At 39.3% G+C, this 14261-nt stretch overlaps 1 protein-coding gene across 4 annotated transcripts in view; it reads left to right on the top strand.

Annotated features, from left to right (window-relative positions):
* The first annotated feature begins 893 nt into the window (after positions 1 to 893).
* pax7a (paired box 7a) overlaps positions 894 to 14261 on the top strand; it is a 67202-nt gene continuing 53834 nt past the window's right edge. The window contains exons 1-4 of one of the 4 annotated variants that reach the window (XM_086040463.1): positions 894 to 1314; positions 2784 to 3019; positions 4580 to 4709; positions 4945 to 5073. In XM_086040463.1, coding sequence (XP_085896589.1) covers positions 1230 to 1314; positions 2784 to 3019; positions 4580 to 4709; positions 4945 to 5073 — 580 coding nt within the window. In that variant the 5' untranslated portion in view covers positions 894 to 1229. Of the gene's footprint in view, positions 1315 to 2783; positions 3020 to 4579; positions 4725 to 4944; positions 5074 to 14261 lie in introns of all 4 variants that reach the window. The other 3 variants (XM_086040462.1, XM_086040465.1, XM_086040464.1) reach the window with 3 other exon arrangements.

Genomic DNA, 14261 nt, shown 5'->3' with positions numbered 1-14261 from the left:
CACCAGGAGTGCCTGTGCACGGAAATTGACACACACAACACGGTGTCTCACACACACATGCACACACACATGCACACAGTAAACAAAATTATACATGTATATATTCAATTATGAAGTAATTAATCTTCAGGGGAAAGTCGACCTGTTGTCTATAGCAGCTCCCAAAATGTTGCAATTATCAATTTCCTAATAGAATAAAAATTTGATTTTGAATTTGTACTCAATAATTGAGAGGTCAAGAACTGAATTTGCACAATTTTGACATGGCCCTATAGATCGAATAATGACCTATTAAATAATATTTTAATCATTTTGCAGCGGGTGGGAGGGGGTTGAAGGGAAATAACAATAAATGTAATTGAAAATTCTCAACCTTTACCATAAAGCATTTAGTATGGGTAATTAATATAAATTTAGTTTATCTCATATAAATACATTGCTTAATACTTGATATTTGGCACACAACAAGATTTTTTTTTCGTTTGATTTTAAACATCTCCATAAAAAAACGTTTTTTATTTCAAATATTTTATGTGAATAATGGCTTTTTATTAGCGTAGAGTGGATTCATTTCAAAATATTCTTTCCACTGAACAATTGCTTCTTGTGTGCAGGCTCTTGTGATGGAGGATGAGGAGGCTGCTGGGGATGATGATGCGGAGGATGAGGATGATGATGGTGGTGGTGTTAGCAGCAGTGCATTAAATAGTCCAACGCGGCCCTGTGATTGGTCGGCGGGTGTGCAGGCTGAGCCCACTGGCTTTGAGTGCGAAAAGAAGAAGGCCACGGCAGCCTATGGGAGCACGCCGCTGCCTCCTCCCACGTCGTGTGCACCAAAGTTGCCCACTTCAACTACTTCCACGCAGCCAGTAGACATTACACTCACGCCAAATGCACCTAGGGGACAAGAGGGCCTTTTATTTTTTCCCCCCCCAAACTCTGTTGCCTTCTTGACTCATTATCATTAGTTTGTAAACCACTGCTGTTTTACTTTTAATTACTGACCCCATCCCATCTCTTATGTGAACCTCGTGTGAACCCCACCTGGGATTGGAATTTCGTTGCATAGTTTTTCATTTTGATTTTTTTTTCCTTTTTTTCTTTTTCTTTCTTTTTTTTTTTTTACCCCCCACAAAGACATTCCCTGCAATTTGGACTTTGTGAAAGCAGCTTTGAGTCTTCTTGTTGTTTGTTTTGTGTGGTGGTGCTGCTCAGCGAGTAGCTGCAGGATGGCTACTTTACCCGGAACAGTGCCTCGGATGGTGCGTCCCACGCCGGGTCAGAACTACCCACGGACCGGCTTCCCACTAGAAGGTGAGCGGACGTGGAGACTTTTTGGGACGGCTTCGAGACGGCTTTACGTGAAGGTCACACGTTTGTAGTTAGAAAGAAAGAAAGAAAGAAAGAAAGAAAGAAAGAAAGAAAGAAAGAAAGAAAGAAAGAAAGAAAGAAAGAAAGAAAGAAAGAAAGAAAGAAAGAAAGAAAGAAAGAAAGAAAGAAAGAAAGAAAGACAAGTGAACAAATATGCTTGTGTTTCTTTCTGTTTACATTTTTTTACACGTATTTAAACACCTGTTTAATTATTGGTAAAATAAAAAGCAAACATATTACAATGTTTGTTTTCACAAAAATATTTCAAAACCAAATCAAATATAGTTGATCTTTCCTTTAATGCTGATATCATTTGACCATATATCACATGACCATAAAGGCTTTTGTCTGCACCTATTAAAGTAGGGTTTTTTTTAACATGAACTTGAAGGTTTTTTCATTACTGAAAATTTAGTAGGTTTTGCCGAAATAAATATATCTATTTAGACTATGTTAATATTGAAATCTTTTTTAACAACCATTTTTAAATGTAAAAATACTTCAATCAGAATACAGATATGTTTTTAATATTATTTCTGTAATGTTCTCATCAATTTCGTGTGAGGGATCCCAAATGAGCATTTTTTGTGCACAAGTCTTTTTTTTTTTCTCATGTGAATGAAGGTCACGTGTTTTACTTTTTGGATTAATATTTCACATAAGTAATTTTTAGCTTCATCTTTTCATTTTAATAATAAAACATAAAACAACGTCATGCATTTCCTCTAAAGTCAACCAATTTCATCCAAAAATTAGCATTTAAACTGACAAATGTGGGGTTTTTTTCCCCCTGTCGTAGGCCTGTCGTAAACATCACTAACACGATTGTCTGTTTTAACAACATTAAAAGAGGCACATTACTGCTCGGTGCCACCAAAAAGAGGCAATCTAATTGTTAATTTGGCGACGACTCCCCACGCGCACTCGAGCTGTCTGCAGCATACGGCCGTGGGACGATGAGGAGGATGAGTCTGAGGACCACTTTTTGTATTTGCATGCATTTATGGCAACCGTTTTCCCATTAGGGCCGCGTTCGTGCTCAAGTGGCGAAGGAAAACACACGCACACACACCCGGGCTACACGCGCGCGGCTTTGCAAGTTGGCCGTGGATTTGCTCGAGAGGGCCGCTGCAGCAAATGGCAAATAAGACACGGGAGAAACGTTGGAGGATCACATCAATATTTGGACAGCATGACTAGGAATAATCAAGGTGGCAAAGTGTCAGCCTCTTCACTGGCTCTCCACTCGTGGAATTGAAGCGCGTGGAGTGCACTCGGGTGCATGCATGTTGCGTGACAAGCTGAATCTGTGCATCAAATTAAAAAAAAAAAAAGACATTGAAATTGTTGCTCTGGTGCTGTATTTTGTTGTTCTTGCGTTGACACTAGTGTGTTGTTGCCCACGCATGCAGTGTCCACCCCACTGGGCCAGGGCCGGGTCAACCAGCTGGGCGGCGTGTTCATCAACGGGAGGCCCCTGCCCAACCACATCCGTCACAAGATCGTGGAGATGGCTCACCACGGCATCCGGCCGTGCGTCATCTCGCGACAACTGCGCGTCTCGCACGGCTGCGTGTCCAAGATCCTGTGCCGCTACCAGGAGACCGGCTCCATCCGCCCGGGGGCCATCGGGGGCAGCAAGCCCAGGGTGAGTGTGGGTGTGCGTGTGCGTGTGTGTGTGTGTGGGGTGTGTGTGTGCGTGTGGGTGTGTGTGTGTGTGTGTGTGCGTGTGGTTTGGGCGAATTCATACAGGAATATGTGCACTCTGCGGACACAACATTAGGTACACCTGCGCGCTTCAGTGGCATCCACTGCAATAGTATCAATAACATTATGACCATAATGACAACATAATTACGGCAGGATTGATCGGTCTCTATTTATTTATCATCCGTGCAACTGATGGTGCCAAATAAATCTGTAATTAATGGGGGGAAAAAAACAAAAAAAAAAACAAAGACTTTAAAATTCACTCATCGTTTAGTAATATTTTGCACACACTTCAGTTAATTTGCTTTTATAATTCGCTTGTTGACACCGGCCATTAAATTAGGTACATCAGCACAGTGCAACAAAATTTGCAAGAATCAATACAATTGTAATTGTTCTTTAGTACCCTGCTAGTTATTGGTTCGTCCTAAACATGAAGATGTATCATGATCGAAATATTCATTTCTGTGCATTTTTAATGAAGTAGGCTACACTTGCACTCCAATGACATCCCATGCAGCAGATTGCATTTATTGTCTTAGAATCACCAACACTATGGACAATAACATTCTTTAATGTATATATATATATATATATATATATATATATATATATATATATATATATATATATATAGATGTAAAATGAAAGTAATAATATTTTACATTTATAAAGTAATTGGCCATAACATTACATTTTCACGTGATAACAGTCGAGCTATATTGACTGCATATAGCATTAGTTTCTATCCAATGTGCTAGATTTTTGATAGTCACTGCATTTAACTGTAGCTCAACAATAAAATATGACACTTTGTGTTATTTAAAAAATGATTCAGTAAGTACAATTATCGTGTTGTATTACCTTATGTTCTTTTTTTTTTTTTTTGTATTTTAAAACTGCATTTGGTTAAATATAGCTGTCATAGCGAAAGTCATGATCATAAAAATAGTGTAACATACCTGTCATAAAATTAGTACATCAACAAAATATATAGCTATCAGCTAATAAGAATGTGTGTACATGTTCTTTCATTGTAATTAATGACATCTGTATAATTCTTCATTTGCTTGAGGAAAAGTGAGTGCATTACTTTGACAGTTTAAATAAAGTGCAAATACTTACTTTATAAAGTGTTTTGACCTTAACCCACATTGTTAAAAAAAAAAAAAAGTTGGGTGAAGTTCGTCAATTCAACTAAATATTTTAAGTTTTGCTCATGTGAAAATGCTTCCCCACATTTTCAACAACAACAACAAAATACATAAACAACTCAGCAAAACCTTTTTTGCGCAAACAAATTGCTTTCTTTGTTGTGTAACATCGTTGCCATAAATGTCAATAGTCTTTTAAAGTTGTTCCAACATAAACAACTTTTTTTAGTCCCCATAAAATACAAGTTGCGTGTGGTGTTTTCTTTACAGTGTATAAAGACATATCCCACCATGAAATGGCTCCAATTAAATTGCCCCCACCCCTCTGTGCATGCAACTTGCAGCAGGTGGCCACTCCCGACGTGGAGAAGCGGATCGAGGAGTACAAGCGAGAGAACCCGGGCATGTTCAGCTGGGAGATCCGGGATAAGCTGCTGAAGGACGGGGTGTGCGACAGAAGCACAGTTCCTTCAGGTGAGGCTTCATCTGGTAAGCTGCAATTCTTCTTTTAATAACCTTATCATAGGAGCCTACAAGTGCAGCATCGCTTGTCGTCATAACTGCTTGATGGAAAAAAAAAAGAGGAGAAAAAAAATATGCCTGCAAAATATGCTTGACTTTTGTGCAGTGTCCTTCTTCAAATGAGATGATCTGGTTGTGTTGTGGGTTTGAAGGGCTAATCACCCATTTACCTTCTTGTTGCCATTAGTGAGCTCCATCAGCCGCGTTTTGAGGGCCCGATTTGGCAAAAAAGATGACGAGGATGACTGTGATAAGAAGGATGAAGACGGAGAAAAGAAAACAAAGCATAGCATCGATGGCATCCTCGGTGATAAATGTAAGTTAGCAACCTTATGGGCCCTTAATGGCTTCTCTATCTACCACTTGCATGTCTTGTCAGCCTCCTCCTGGCCCGGATGGAAAGATTTGCCCAAATATGTCCAAATGCACTTCCTCCGAGGCGTCCTCGTGGGACGCGATTCCTTTGCTCATTCACTCCATTATTTATGAGAGCCTTGGCACGAAGGTATTTAGCGGCAGGAAATTAATTTGTGTTGGCCAATTGCGCCTCATTCATTCACACGTTCAGCCATTCATTCACGGTGTGCAGCTTTGACACACCAACCGCCCCCCCTCGCACTCCCTACCCCGCAAAGAAGGCCCCCCCAACCACTCCCCCCTTTAAACGGCTGCTGACCCACGGTCACATTTTCACCACTTGTTAGTTTAGAGCGTGTGGTTAGTTGCTCGTTTAGTTCTGATAAATGCTTCCATTTCTAATGTAGCTGTATGGATTTTTTTTATTATATTTGCAGGAAAATGCACTTTCTAGCCATGTATTGGGGAAGTCATTGTAATATTTTGTAACTTAAGATGGAATGGAAGGAAGATTTATCACTCTGTGGAGAAAAGTACTGTGTATATATAGACAATATTTTAAAAAGAAAAAATATATATATTATTACTTTTTCAATAATGCGCATTTTCATATTCTACTTTCTTTACAGTAATATATAGGATACGTCTTTGTAATATTTTGCAACTTCAGTTGAAATCAAATGGTGATTTATCACAGCCAACCACACAGAAAAAATGTTCTGTATTTATAATAATTTGGGGAATCATATTGTTTATAGACATTACATATATAATGATAAACATACATATTTTAAACATTGAATTTATTTTCAAGTATTTACACCGACTTTCTTGGTCACAGAATAATTACACAAACGTCCAAAATTTGGACGTGGAACATATGCACATAGCACTTCAATTTAAATTCACATTAAAAAAATGCCCATCAGCAAAGAAATGTCCATGCTGCATGAAAGTTTATCCGGAATACATATTTTGATTTAGAATGATTTAACCAGTGTTTCTTAGTCACTCGTGCGCAATCGCAAACCTCCTAGATTTGGGACTGGAACATCTACACATAGGGATTCAATTTAATTGTATACAATAGCCTAAAGATTATGAAAACAGGCAATTACTATAATTAGAGTGATAAATAAAAAAATAGAATAAGTACAATACAAATTTGAAATCTTTTAGTGCAATAAAATAATTTTCTGTCGTCTTTACATCTTCAATCGGCTTCCTCAATCACCCGTGCGTAATTACGCAAACCCTAAACGTGCACTTGGAGCCTCCGTTTCGGGATTGGATTTCAATCAACTGCAAATAATAATAAAAGCCGTGCAGCTACACTCCCCTTTTCAACTCAAAGATGACCCTCAACAAACCTCCCTTCCATTGATACTTTTCTTTTTCCACGCAGCCACAAAAGCAAAATCCTGGAAAGCAGGGCAGCGAGAAGCGCCGCACTGCATGCCACGTCCATTCTCCTTCCAACAAACGCCAGGAAACTTTACACAAAAGGGCAAGTGGGGACCCATAAAAAGGAGATGAATTATTCAGCACGCCCCGCTGCTAGATAGTTTTGTAATTTCATATAATGGCCGATGGAGTGGAATCAGTTGATAGCGTGAAAACGCTCACTCTATTTGTCTTTTTCCCCCTGCCACGCCACGCTTCACAAGGGAAAATTCTGCTCCAAGTGTCCATGCGCGCTTGACCACGTGTATCCCCCCCTCCTCCAAAAAAAAAAAAACATCCCATAATTCCCCTGGCTGCTGTTTGTCCCCGTTGTGCTTGTGTTTTGAAATCAGGGAGAGAATTAGGTGGCTATAAAAAGCAGGCAAGACGAGATGGCTTTAAATAATAATCATAATGTTAATACTTATTAGCGGGGAGCAGCGGAGACGAGGCTCGCCTGAATAGGTGACTACGTGTTCACACCGGGTGTAATAGCTGGCAGGCACGCTCACAAATGTATTTATCCCCAATCAGCCGCTCACTCTGGCGGCGCGCGGCGCGGCCCCCTTATATGAGCGGAGAGGGGCTTTCAAGCAGATTAAACGCAGCCTTTTATTTCTTTTCACTTTCATCTCAGAGCCGAGCTCACATCGTGGCTCGCCCTGGGCGCAAAACATTCATGAGGGCTCTCTCACTTTTTTTTTTCATCCACTCCTCGCTCTCACTCTTTTCTTTTTTTTTTTTTTTTTTTTTTTTGGGCGTCTCCAGATTTTAAGTCCTTCTTATTTATTTATCGAGTTGCTTATTGTGCGTGTTTTGGAGGTTACATCACGGATTTATCCCAGCTCTAATCTAGAGTTCATTAAAAATGGCTGCTCAAACTGCTAACCATATTACAGTCGTTTTAATGACAGATCAGAGGGTGGAAAGCAGGGCTGTGCAAAACATGGTTTCGGGGTCATTTGCACATCCACCCAAAAAATATTATTATTTTTGATGGACAAAAGGCTTTCCTGTAATATATAATTTCAAGAATGATAATAATAACATTAAGCAGGAAATAAAATACGATGCAGAAAAAAATCATAATTTTCTGGTATCCAATTTGACAACACTAACATAGAGCACAGACCTGCATGTTTAACTTCTTGAAAATTATATACTGTTGTATTTTATGTGCTTATGGAAAAAAAAATAATGCACCCAAATATGTGTAATGCAATTAGTCGTATTTCTTGCACAACAGCACAGTATATTGATAACAAAACGCTTTAAAATGTACATTTACTCTGTAAAAATTGATATTGCACTGTTTATCATTGTTTTAAAATTATTTTAGATATTGTCTTTATCAGGGTAAAAAAATGAATACAAATATGTACAATATAATCTACATATCATATTTAGATCACAAATCTGAGACGTGGACTTAAAAATTAACTGCTTGAAAATAACACTTTGTGACCCGTTTTTTTCTAATTTCAATAATATATATATTGGTTAACAGACATACTTCTCTGCACATTGAAAAATACAATAAATATAATTCAAACGTAAAATGAGAACGGAAATAAAATTAAACTAAATATAAAAGTAATAATAATAGTTTCCCCTTGATGAAATATATTGGCTCGGTTCGAACATATCTAATAATGAAAGATCTAATAATTTTAATAATTTAATTATATTACTTTGCCATGCTTTAAAATAAATAGGCCTATCACAAATCTCATAAAAAATGTAAGTGTTTCACAAAAAGGCATTTTTGTGCAGTTCATGCTATTACATAGTCGTGCAGCAGGCAGCCATCTCTCATTACTATTATTTTAATTTTAATGACATTTTTTATTTTTTTATTTTTTTGCGTGATGCACATCTGCCACACGTGCAAGTGGCGCACGCGGCGACAGGCGATGGACACTCGAGCAAATCGCAGGATTAGAAGAGGTCCTCAGTCTAATTAAACAGATGCCAGGTGGGATTATTTCCCAGTTTGAGGGAGGGGAAGTGACAGTGAGGTGCGAGGGGTGGGGTCGGGTGGGGAGCACACCAGCATGGTTGAAATATAACTGGGGAGGTTTATACTACAAACAAAGTATTATTTGATTGCAGGTCGTCGTTTTACGCACAACTGAGTGATGTCTGCGTGCACGAACTTCCCTTTTATAAATGTATACATTGGCTATATTTCGTCTTTAAAGCCTCGTTGATGAATGGGGAAGGGTGATGTGTGTGTGGGGGGGTGCGGTGTGTGTGTGTGTGTAGGGGGGGTGCGGGTGTGTGTGTGTGTGTGTGCGTGTGTCGGTGAGGTGGGGGGCATGCAGGGGTTTTGGTGGTTGGGGGACTGGAGCGCACTTCAAACAAATCCATCTGGAACAGTGTGTGAGAGAGATTCAGTGAAAGTATGGGCGAGTTATTTAGCTATTAATAACGTTTTCTTTCCTCGGGCGCGGAGGAAGGAGAGAGAGAAGAAGAGGGAGAGAGAGAGAGAGAGAGAGAGAGAGAAAGAGAGAGACTCCATCCGCGCGAGCTATTTGGCTTGGCTGGGAACGGAGTGGGGATAGCACCCAAATGGTGGGCAGAGATAACATACCCATCATAGCGCAGACCCCGCGCTGCGCTTCACTGCATTAAACTCGGATTAACCTCCCCTGGCCCCGCGCACACACGCAAGACACTTCGCACTGGAATTTACATTGCACCATGCGGCGACACCAGACACCGAATAATAATAATAACAATAATAATAATAGCAATAATAATAATAGCAATAATAATAATAATAATTTTAATAACAATAATAATAATAATAATAATTTTGATAACTACGGTGTACATCCCCACACACTACTATACAATATAATGATGTAACGGTTTTGGAATGTAACGATGCAATTCGGTTTGTCAAATTTTCTGATTGGAATCGGTTTTTGTTATGCCCCTAATAACAATACATGCACTGTTTGTGTATCAAATCAAAAAACACCGTTGTAAGTGCTGGGTCAAAAATTGGATTGAATTTTTAAAGGTACATTTTGCTCAGTACGTCAATATATTAAATTCATTTTACATACATTATATTATATTCCGTTATTCATAATAATAAAATCATGAAATAGTTGGCTTTAGAGAAGAAAGAGAAGGAAATGTATAGAGAATGTAGAAGTTTCACTTTTTGAACTGAACTACTGCAGTTAAGTTTTCATCTATATTTGAATTTATTTTTCATCCCCCTCATATAGGTAAATAAAGTGCCCAACCACACGTAAGTGCAGTGATCTTTGTCACACCAAACCGCACCTACAATAATTAACATACATAATCATGATGACGACGATGTTAATACGTCTCCGACAACAGCAATCAAAACTGCACTGTTATTGTTGATGTATGTACATTTACCAGTACATAAATTAAAATAAAAAAGATTGTAGTTTGCCCTGTCCATCTCTCATTTCAGCTTTGAATTCACAAAAAATGTACATAATATGCATTAAACATGGAATCCTTCACCTTCCTTCTGCCCATTCTTTCAGTTTCAATACAATTAAGATGAGAAAAGGTGCCGTATATATTTCGTTGTCTCTATAAGTGACGCCATAAATCAAAGTATAACATAGCGCATGTGGGCCAAAGCAAGGCCCATGGGTGTATTTAGTTGGGTCCGCTGTGTGATTCTTAAACCAAATAATAGTTCCGAGATTAGAAAAAGTCCACAAATGCTCATAATATGTAATAATAATGAACATTTGTTGGATCGTTGCGTCATATTTTTGTCATATAATTGAGAATATAGCATTGGGAGGAGAGGCTTGTGCTTTCTTTAAATGGACGGTATTTTATGTTGCGGTGACAGCTACACATGCGTAATGGCAGCTATTTATTAAAACATTGTTTTTGAAAAAGTGTCAGCATGTCGGGTCCAGTAAAGCATAAAAACGAAAGGAGCACTAGTGAGACAGGGGTGGGGGTACAGGCCTACCGAACCCGGAGTGACATTTCAGTGTCAGCGGCTTAAGCGTTGACAGAAATATATATTTAAAAAAATAAATAAAAGGGGGAGCAGGCTTAGATTCCTTCTGCGCTGCCATTTGACTTTGATCACATCACAAATATTCATGGGGGCACAAACACTCTGCCGCCATTATCCCGGCTGACAGTGATACCTCTCAAGGCTGTCTATTAATTAAAGTGGCGCGCTTACCATGTGGGACGACGACTAGAAGAAGAAGAAGAAAAAAAAGGTTCCCCCCCATCTCTTGTGGTTTCTCCGCTTGAAAAGGGGCAATCTTCCCTCCCTGGCTTCTTGTGGGAAATTTAAAAAGTGTACACAGAGGAAGACATGGGGATTTCTAGCTCATTTCTATAAAGAGCCTTTTATAATCCTTTCCTGCTTAATAACTTAAAGGGATTCAATTTCTCCCCTCGTGGACGGGGAGGGGAGGTGGCTTGTGATCGCGTATTGTCGGCAAGCACTTGAAGGTTAACGCTTCCTGCTCCCAAAGAGCGCGACACAACGCGTTTGTGTGATGTCACCAGCCTGTGATGTTTAACAACATCATCATATTTACCGACCAGAGTTCAATTCGTAGACTCTGGATGGTTTCGATCGCTCGGGGTCTCCTTCACACCATGTGAGACCAATTAAACAGGAAGTGACGCCCCCTCCAGGTATCCTGTCACAAAACAACATCGGCCGTCTTTCATTAGGGCCTGTGTTTGATTTCCTTTCCAATTTTCACTCAATGCAAGATGAACTTCCCAACCTGCTCTTCTTGTCATGGTCCAACCTTCCATCGTCTATTTGTCCTCATTAGGGTCACGGGCGGGCTTGAGTCTAGCCCAGCTGACTTTGTGCAATAGGCATGGTACACCCTGGACTGGCCGCCAGCCAATCGCCGGGCACATATAGACAGCAATCACATTTACACCTGTGGAGAATTCAGGGTCTTCAGTGAAGCTAACACGTATGTTTTTGTAACGTAAGAGGAAGCAGGGGTATGCCCGCAGAAACATGCGAACTCCACACATAGCCCTGAGGCAAGATTCGAAAACCAGAACCTCAGAAGTGTGAGAGAAACGTGCAAACCGCTCGGTCATTATAATGGCCTGCAATCCAACAGGAGGAGGAATTTAGTAGCAAAAACACTAAAAGATCATTTGCAATCATTCGCTCACAGGTGACGGTTTTATGAGTGTATCTTTTAGGGATGGGCACCAAATGTGCAAAGCCAATTGTGCAAATATATCTTTAAAACAACATTTTCAAAGTGTTAATAGATTATTCTTTCTTTATTTTGAGGTTCAACTTTTGGGTGTAAATCCTACGTTTGTAAACATACAGAAGCATGTCATCCTTTATTAATTGTTAGGCAACAAAGTACCTTAATCAACAGCATTTATTTTCCTATTTGTTATACCACTGGCATCGGGTGGAATCCTTCAACCTCCCAAAATATTACTTTTGATGGCACGTCCAAAACGGCATGTTTGTTCAACCCTTAACAAGCGCAAGCCATTTTCAACACTTTAGATTGGTCAATAATTTGTAAAAATAACACCCACATGTGTACACTGACCAGTGGGATAGCTTTGTGAAAAAAATATATGAAATTTAACCAAATTGTAACATAGGAGGTCTTGCCCTTATGCCAGCAATATATAGTTTAGATCAATAATCACTTAACGTTTTCTTCTTCGGAACAACAAAAAAGGTTAAGAGGTCAGTGTGACCCAATGTTTGTTTCGCTCTAAAGTAAACACAACACCATTTGTAACGACTCTGTCAGTGATTGGTGCAATTATTAGAATCACTCACTTACTCACTCATGTTTTTCCTAAAAATGTTTTTGGTAAATATTGGTAAATACGGATGACATGTTATGTAAACAAATGTGGAGATTACATTTTTCATTCCCCTTTGAGTCATTATAGCAAGTAAGAAAAAAAAAAATCAAATAAAAATAATATATAAAAAAACAAGAACTGAACAAGGCCATCAAAGACGGTTGTATCCATTTTTATTTTTCACTCATAAAATTGAAAAACCATAAATGTTAAATGCTGTGTAACAATCAGCCTAGGTGACTTCATGTTCTTCTTCAGGTCCCATTCTCGTTGAGACTGAATCAATAGCGCCTTTGCTGGCCACAGCCAGTAGTGCATGCATTTTTTTTATCATTAAACAACAATTCAATCAATTCCACACATATTTTAAATCGCTTTAATTGACCCATCAAATGATATTCCCAACCCTTGAATCTGTCCTGAAATGTTCCTTGTACAGTACTTCATATGCATATGTGGATGCAATGGCCACTGATGCAATAATATACACACTATTGCAATATCCACTGAGATACAATGCAAGATTTGTATCAAATATACTGCCTTTATAAAGATAGTAAGGTTCAATTTTGATTGACACTGTCAAAGAGCTATTAACTTATCAACACGTTTGTTTTTGTGGTCCGAGATTGCGAGGATTGCATCACGCTGAGATCTGTTTCTAATATATTGGATAGCTTATTGAGGCCCCATGAGAGGGACATCATATTAGAAACAGCTCCGAGTATGATTCACTCAGCTTCCCCGCCGCCAAGCCTTCCATCTCGCCTCCTCGGAGGCGTTTAATCGTCGGCCGCTTTGTTAGCGTTGATGTTTAATTGGCTGTGAGAAGATGAATGAGGCTGACAGGAATCAGCTGTCCACACGATCCCTTGTGGCTCCGACTCGGAAATCATAACCTGAGCGGCTTTTCCTCCCGCGAAACCGGCTCGTTGAACTTGTCACATCTAATTAGGGTGTTCAAGCGCGCTGGGAGCAGCGGTGGGAAACAGTAGGCGGCATGGTCCGGGGGCAGCCAATAAGGCATTTTTGGGTCAGATGGTGGAGGGGAATGGAGGCAGGGGGTGGGGTGTTGTTGAATTGGACCACAGTGGGCTTTTATTTCAAAGCTTTTCTCGCCCGCTTTACCGGCTATTACATCAATTACGGCTGTCCGGCCGCCAGCAGGCGAACAGGGCAGCATGCATGCAGTGGAGCCTTGTTTTAATTGACTATGAAATTAATTAAAGCGGATGTCTATTAAGGACTTTTAACATTGGCCACATAGTTTAAAGGTGTAACAGAGGATTAATGGCTTACTGACAAAATTACACTTTATTGCATACTGTCATTGGAGCTGACAACAAGTGTCATTTTTGGACACTGAGAAAACAATGCAATATTTTTTTGTTTTTTCTTTTCGTTAACATTCTATGGCCAGGCTTTTTTTGTTTTTGTTTTGTAAATTTAGCCCAGTTTCATTTAGCAACATGAAATTTGTTAGGTATGCCTATCATGAGTAGACCCACCAAAAAAAAAAAAAAAAGGCTCGGGAAGTCTACCATTTTTGTCTGAAGCAAACATTTTTGGGGGTCACTTTAGCAAATTTCAGTGGTCCTTCAAAAATGAATTTGTCCTTGAGATTTTGTCCATTTTCTAATAAATTTGAAGTATGTACCGGTACATACATTCAACTGATGGACGTTGCCTAATTGTGAAGAATTAGTTTTTGTCAAAGCGTGCGCATAGCATGGCAGCAAAAGTTCGATTCACGAATGAAGATTATTTATTATAAGCACAGTAAAAACTGATAGCACAGAGCAACGAAATTCTTACATTGCTATTCACCCTCCACTTACACAAAAAATATCAAAGTTA

Source organism: Filicampus tigris, chromosome 9 (assembly GCF_054856515.1).
Source record: "Filicampus tigris isolate MCC_2025a chromosome 9, RoL_Ftig_1.0, whole genome shotgun sequence".
Classification (NCBI taxonomy): domain Eukaryota; kingdom Metazoa; phylum Chordata; class Actinopteri; order Syngnathiformes; family Syngnathidae; genus Filicampus; species Filicampus tigris.
Note: the sequence above shows the minus strand (reverse complement) of the source record. Positions and strands in the feature narration are given on the sequence as shown.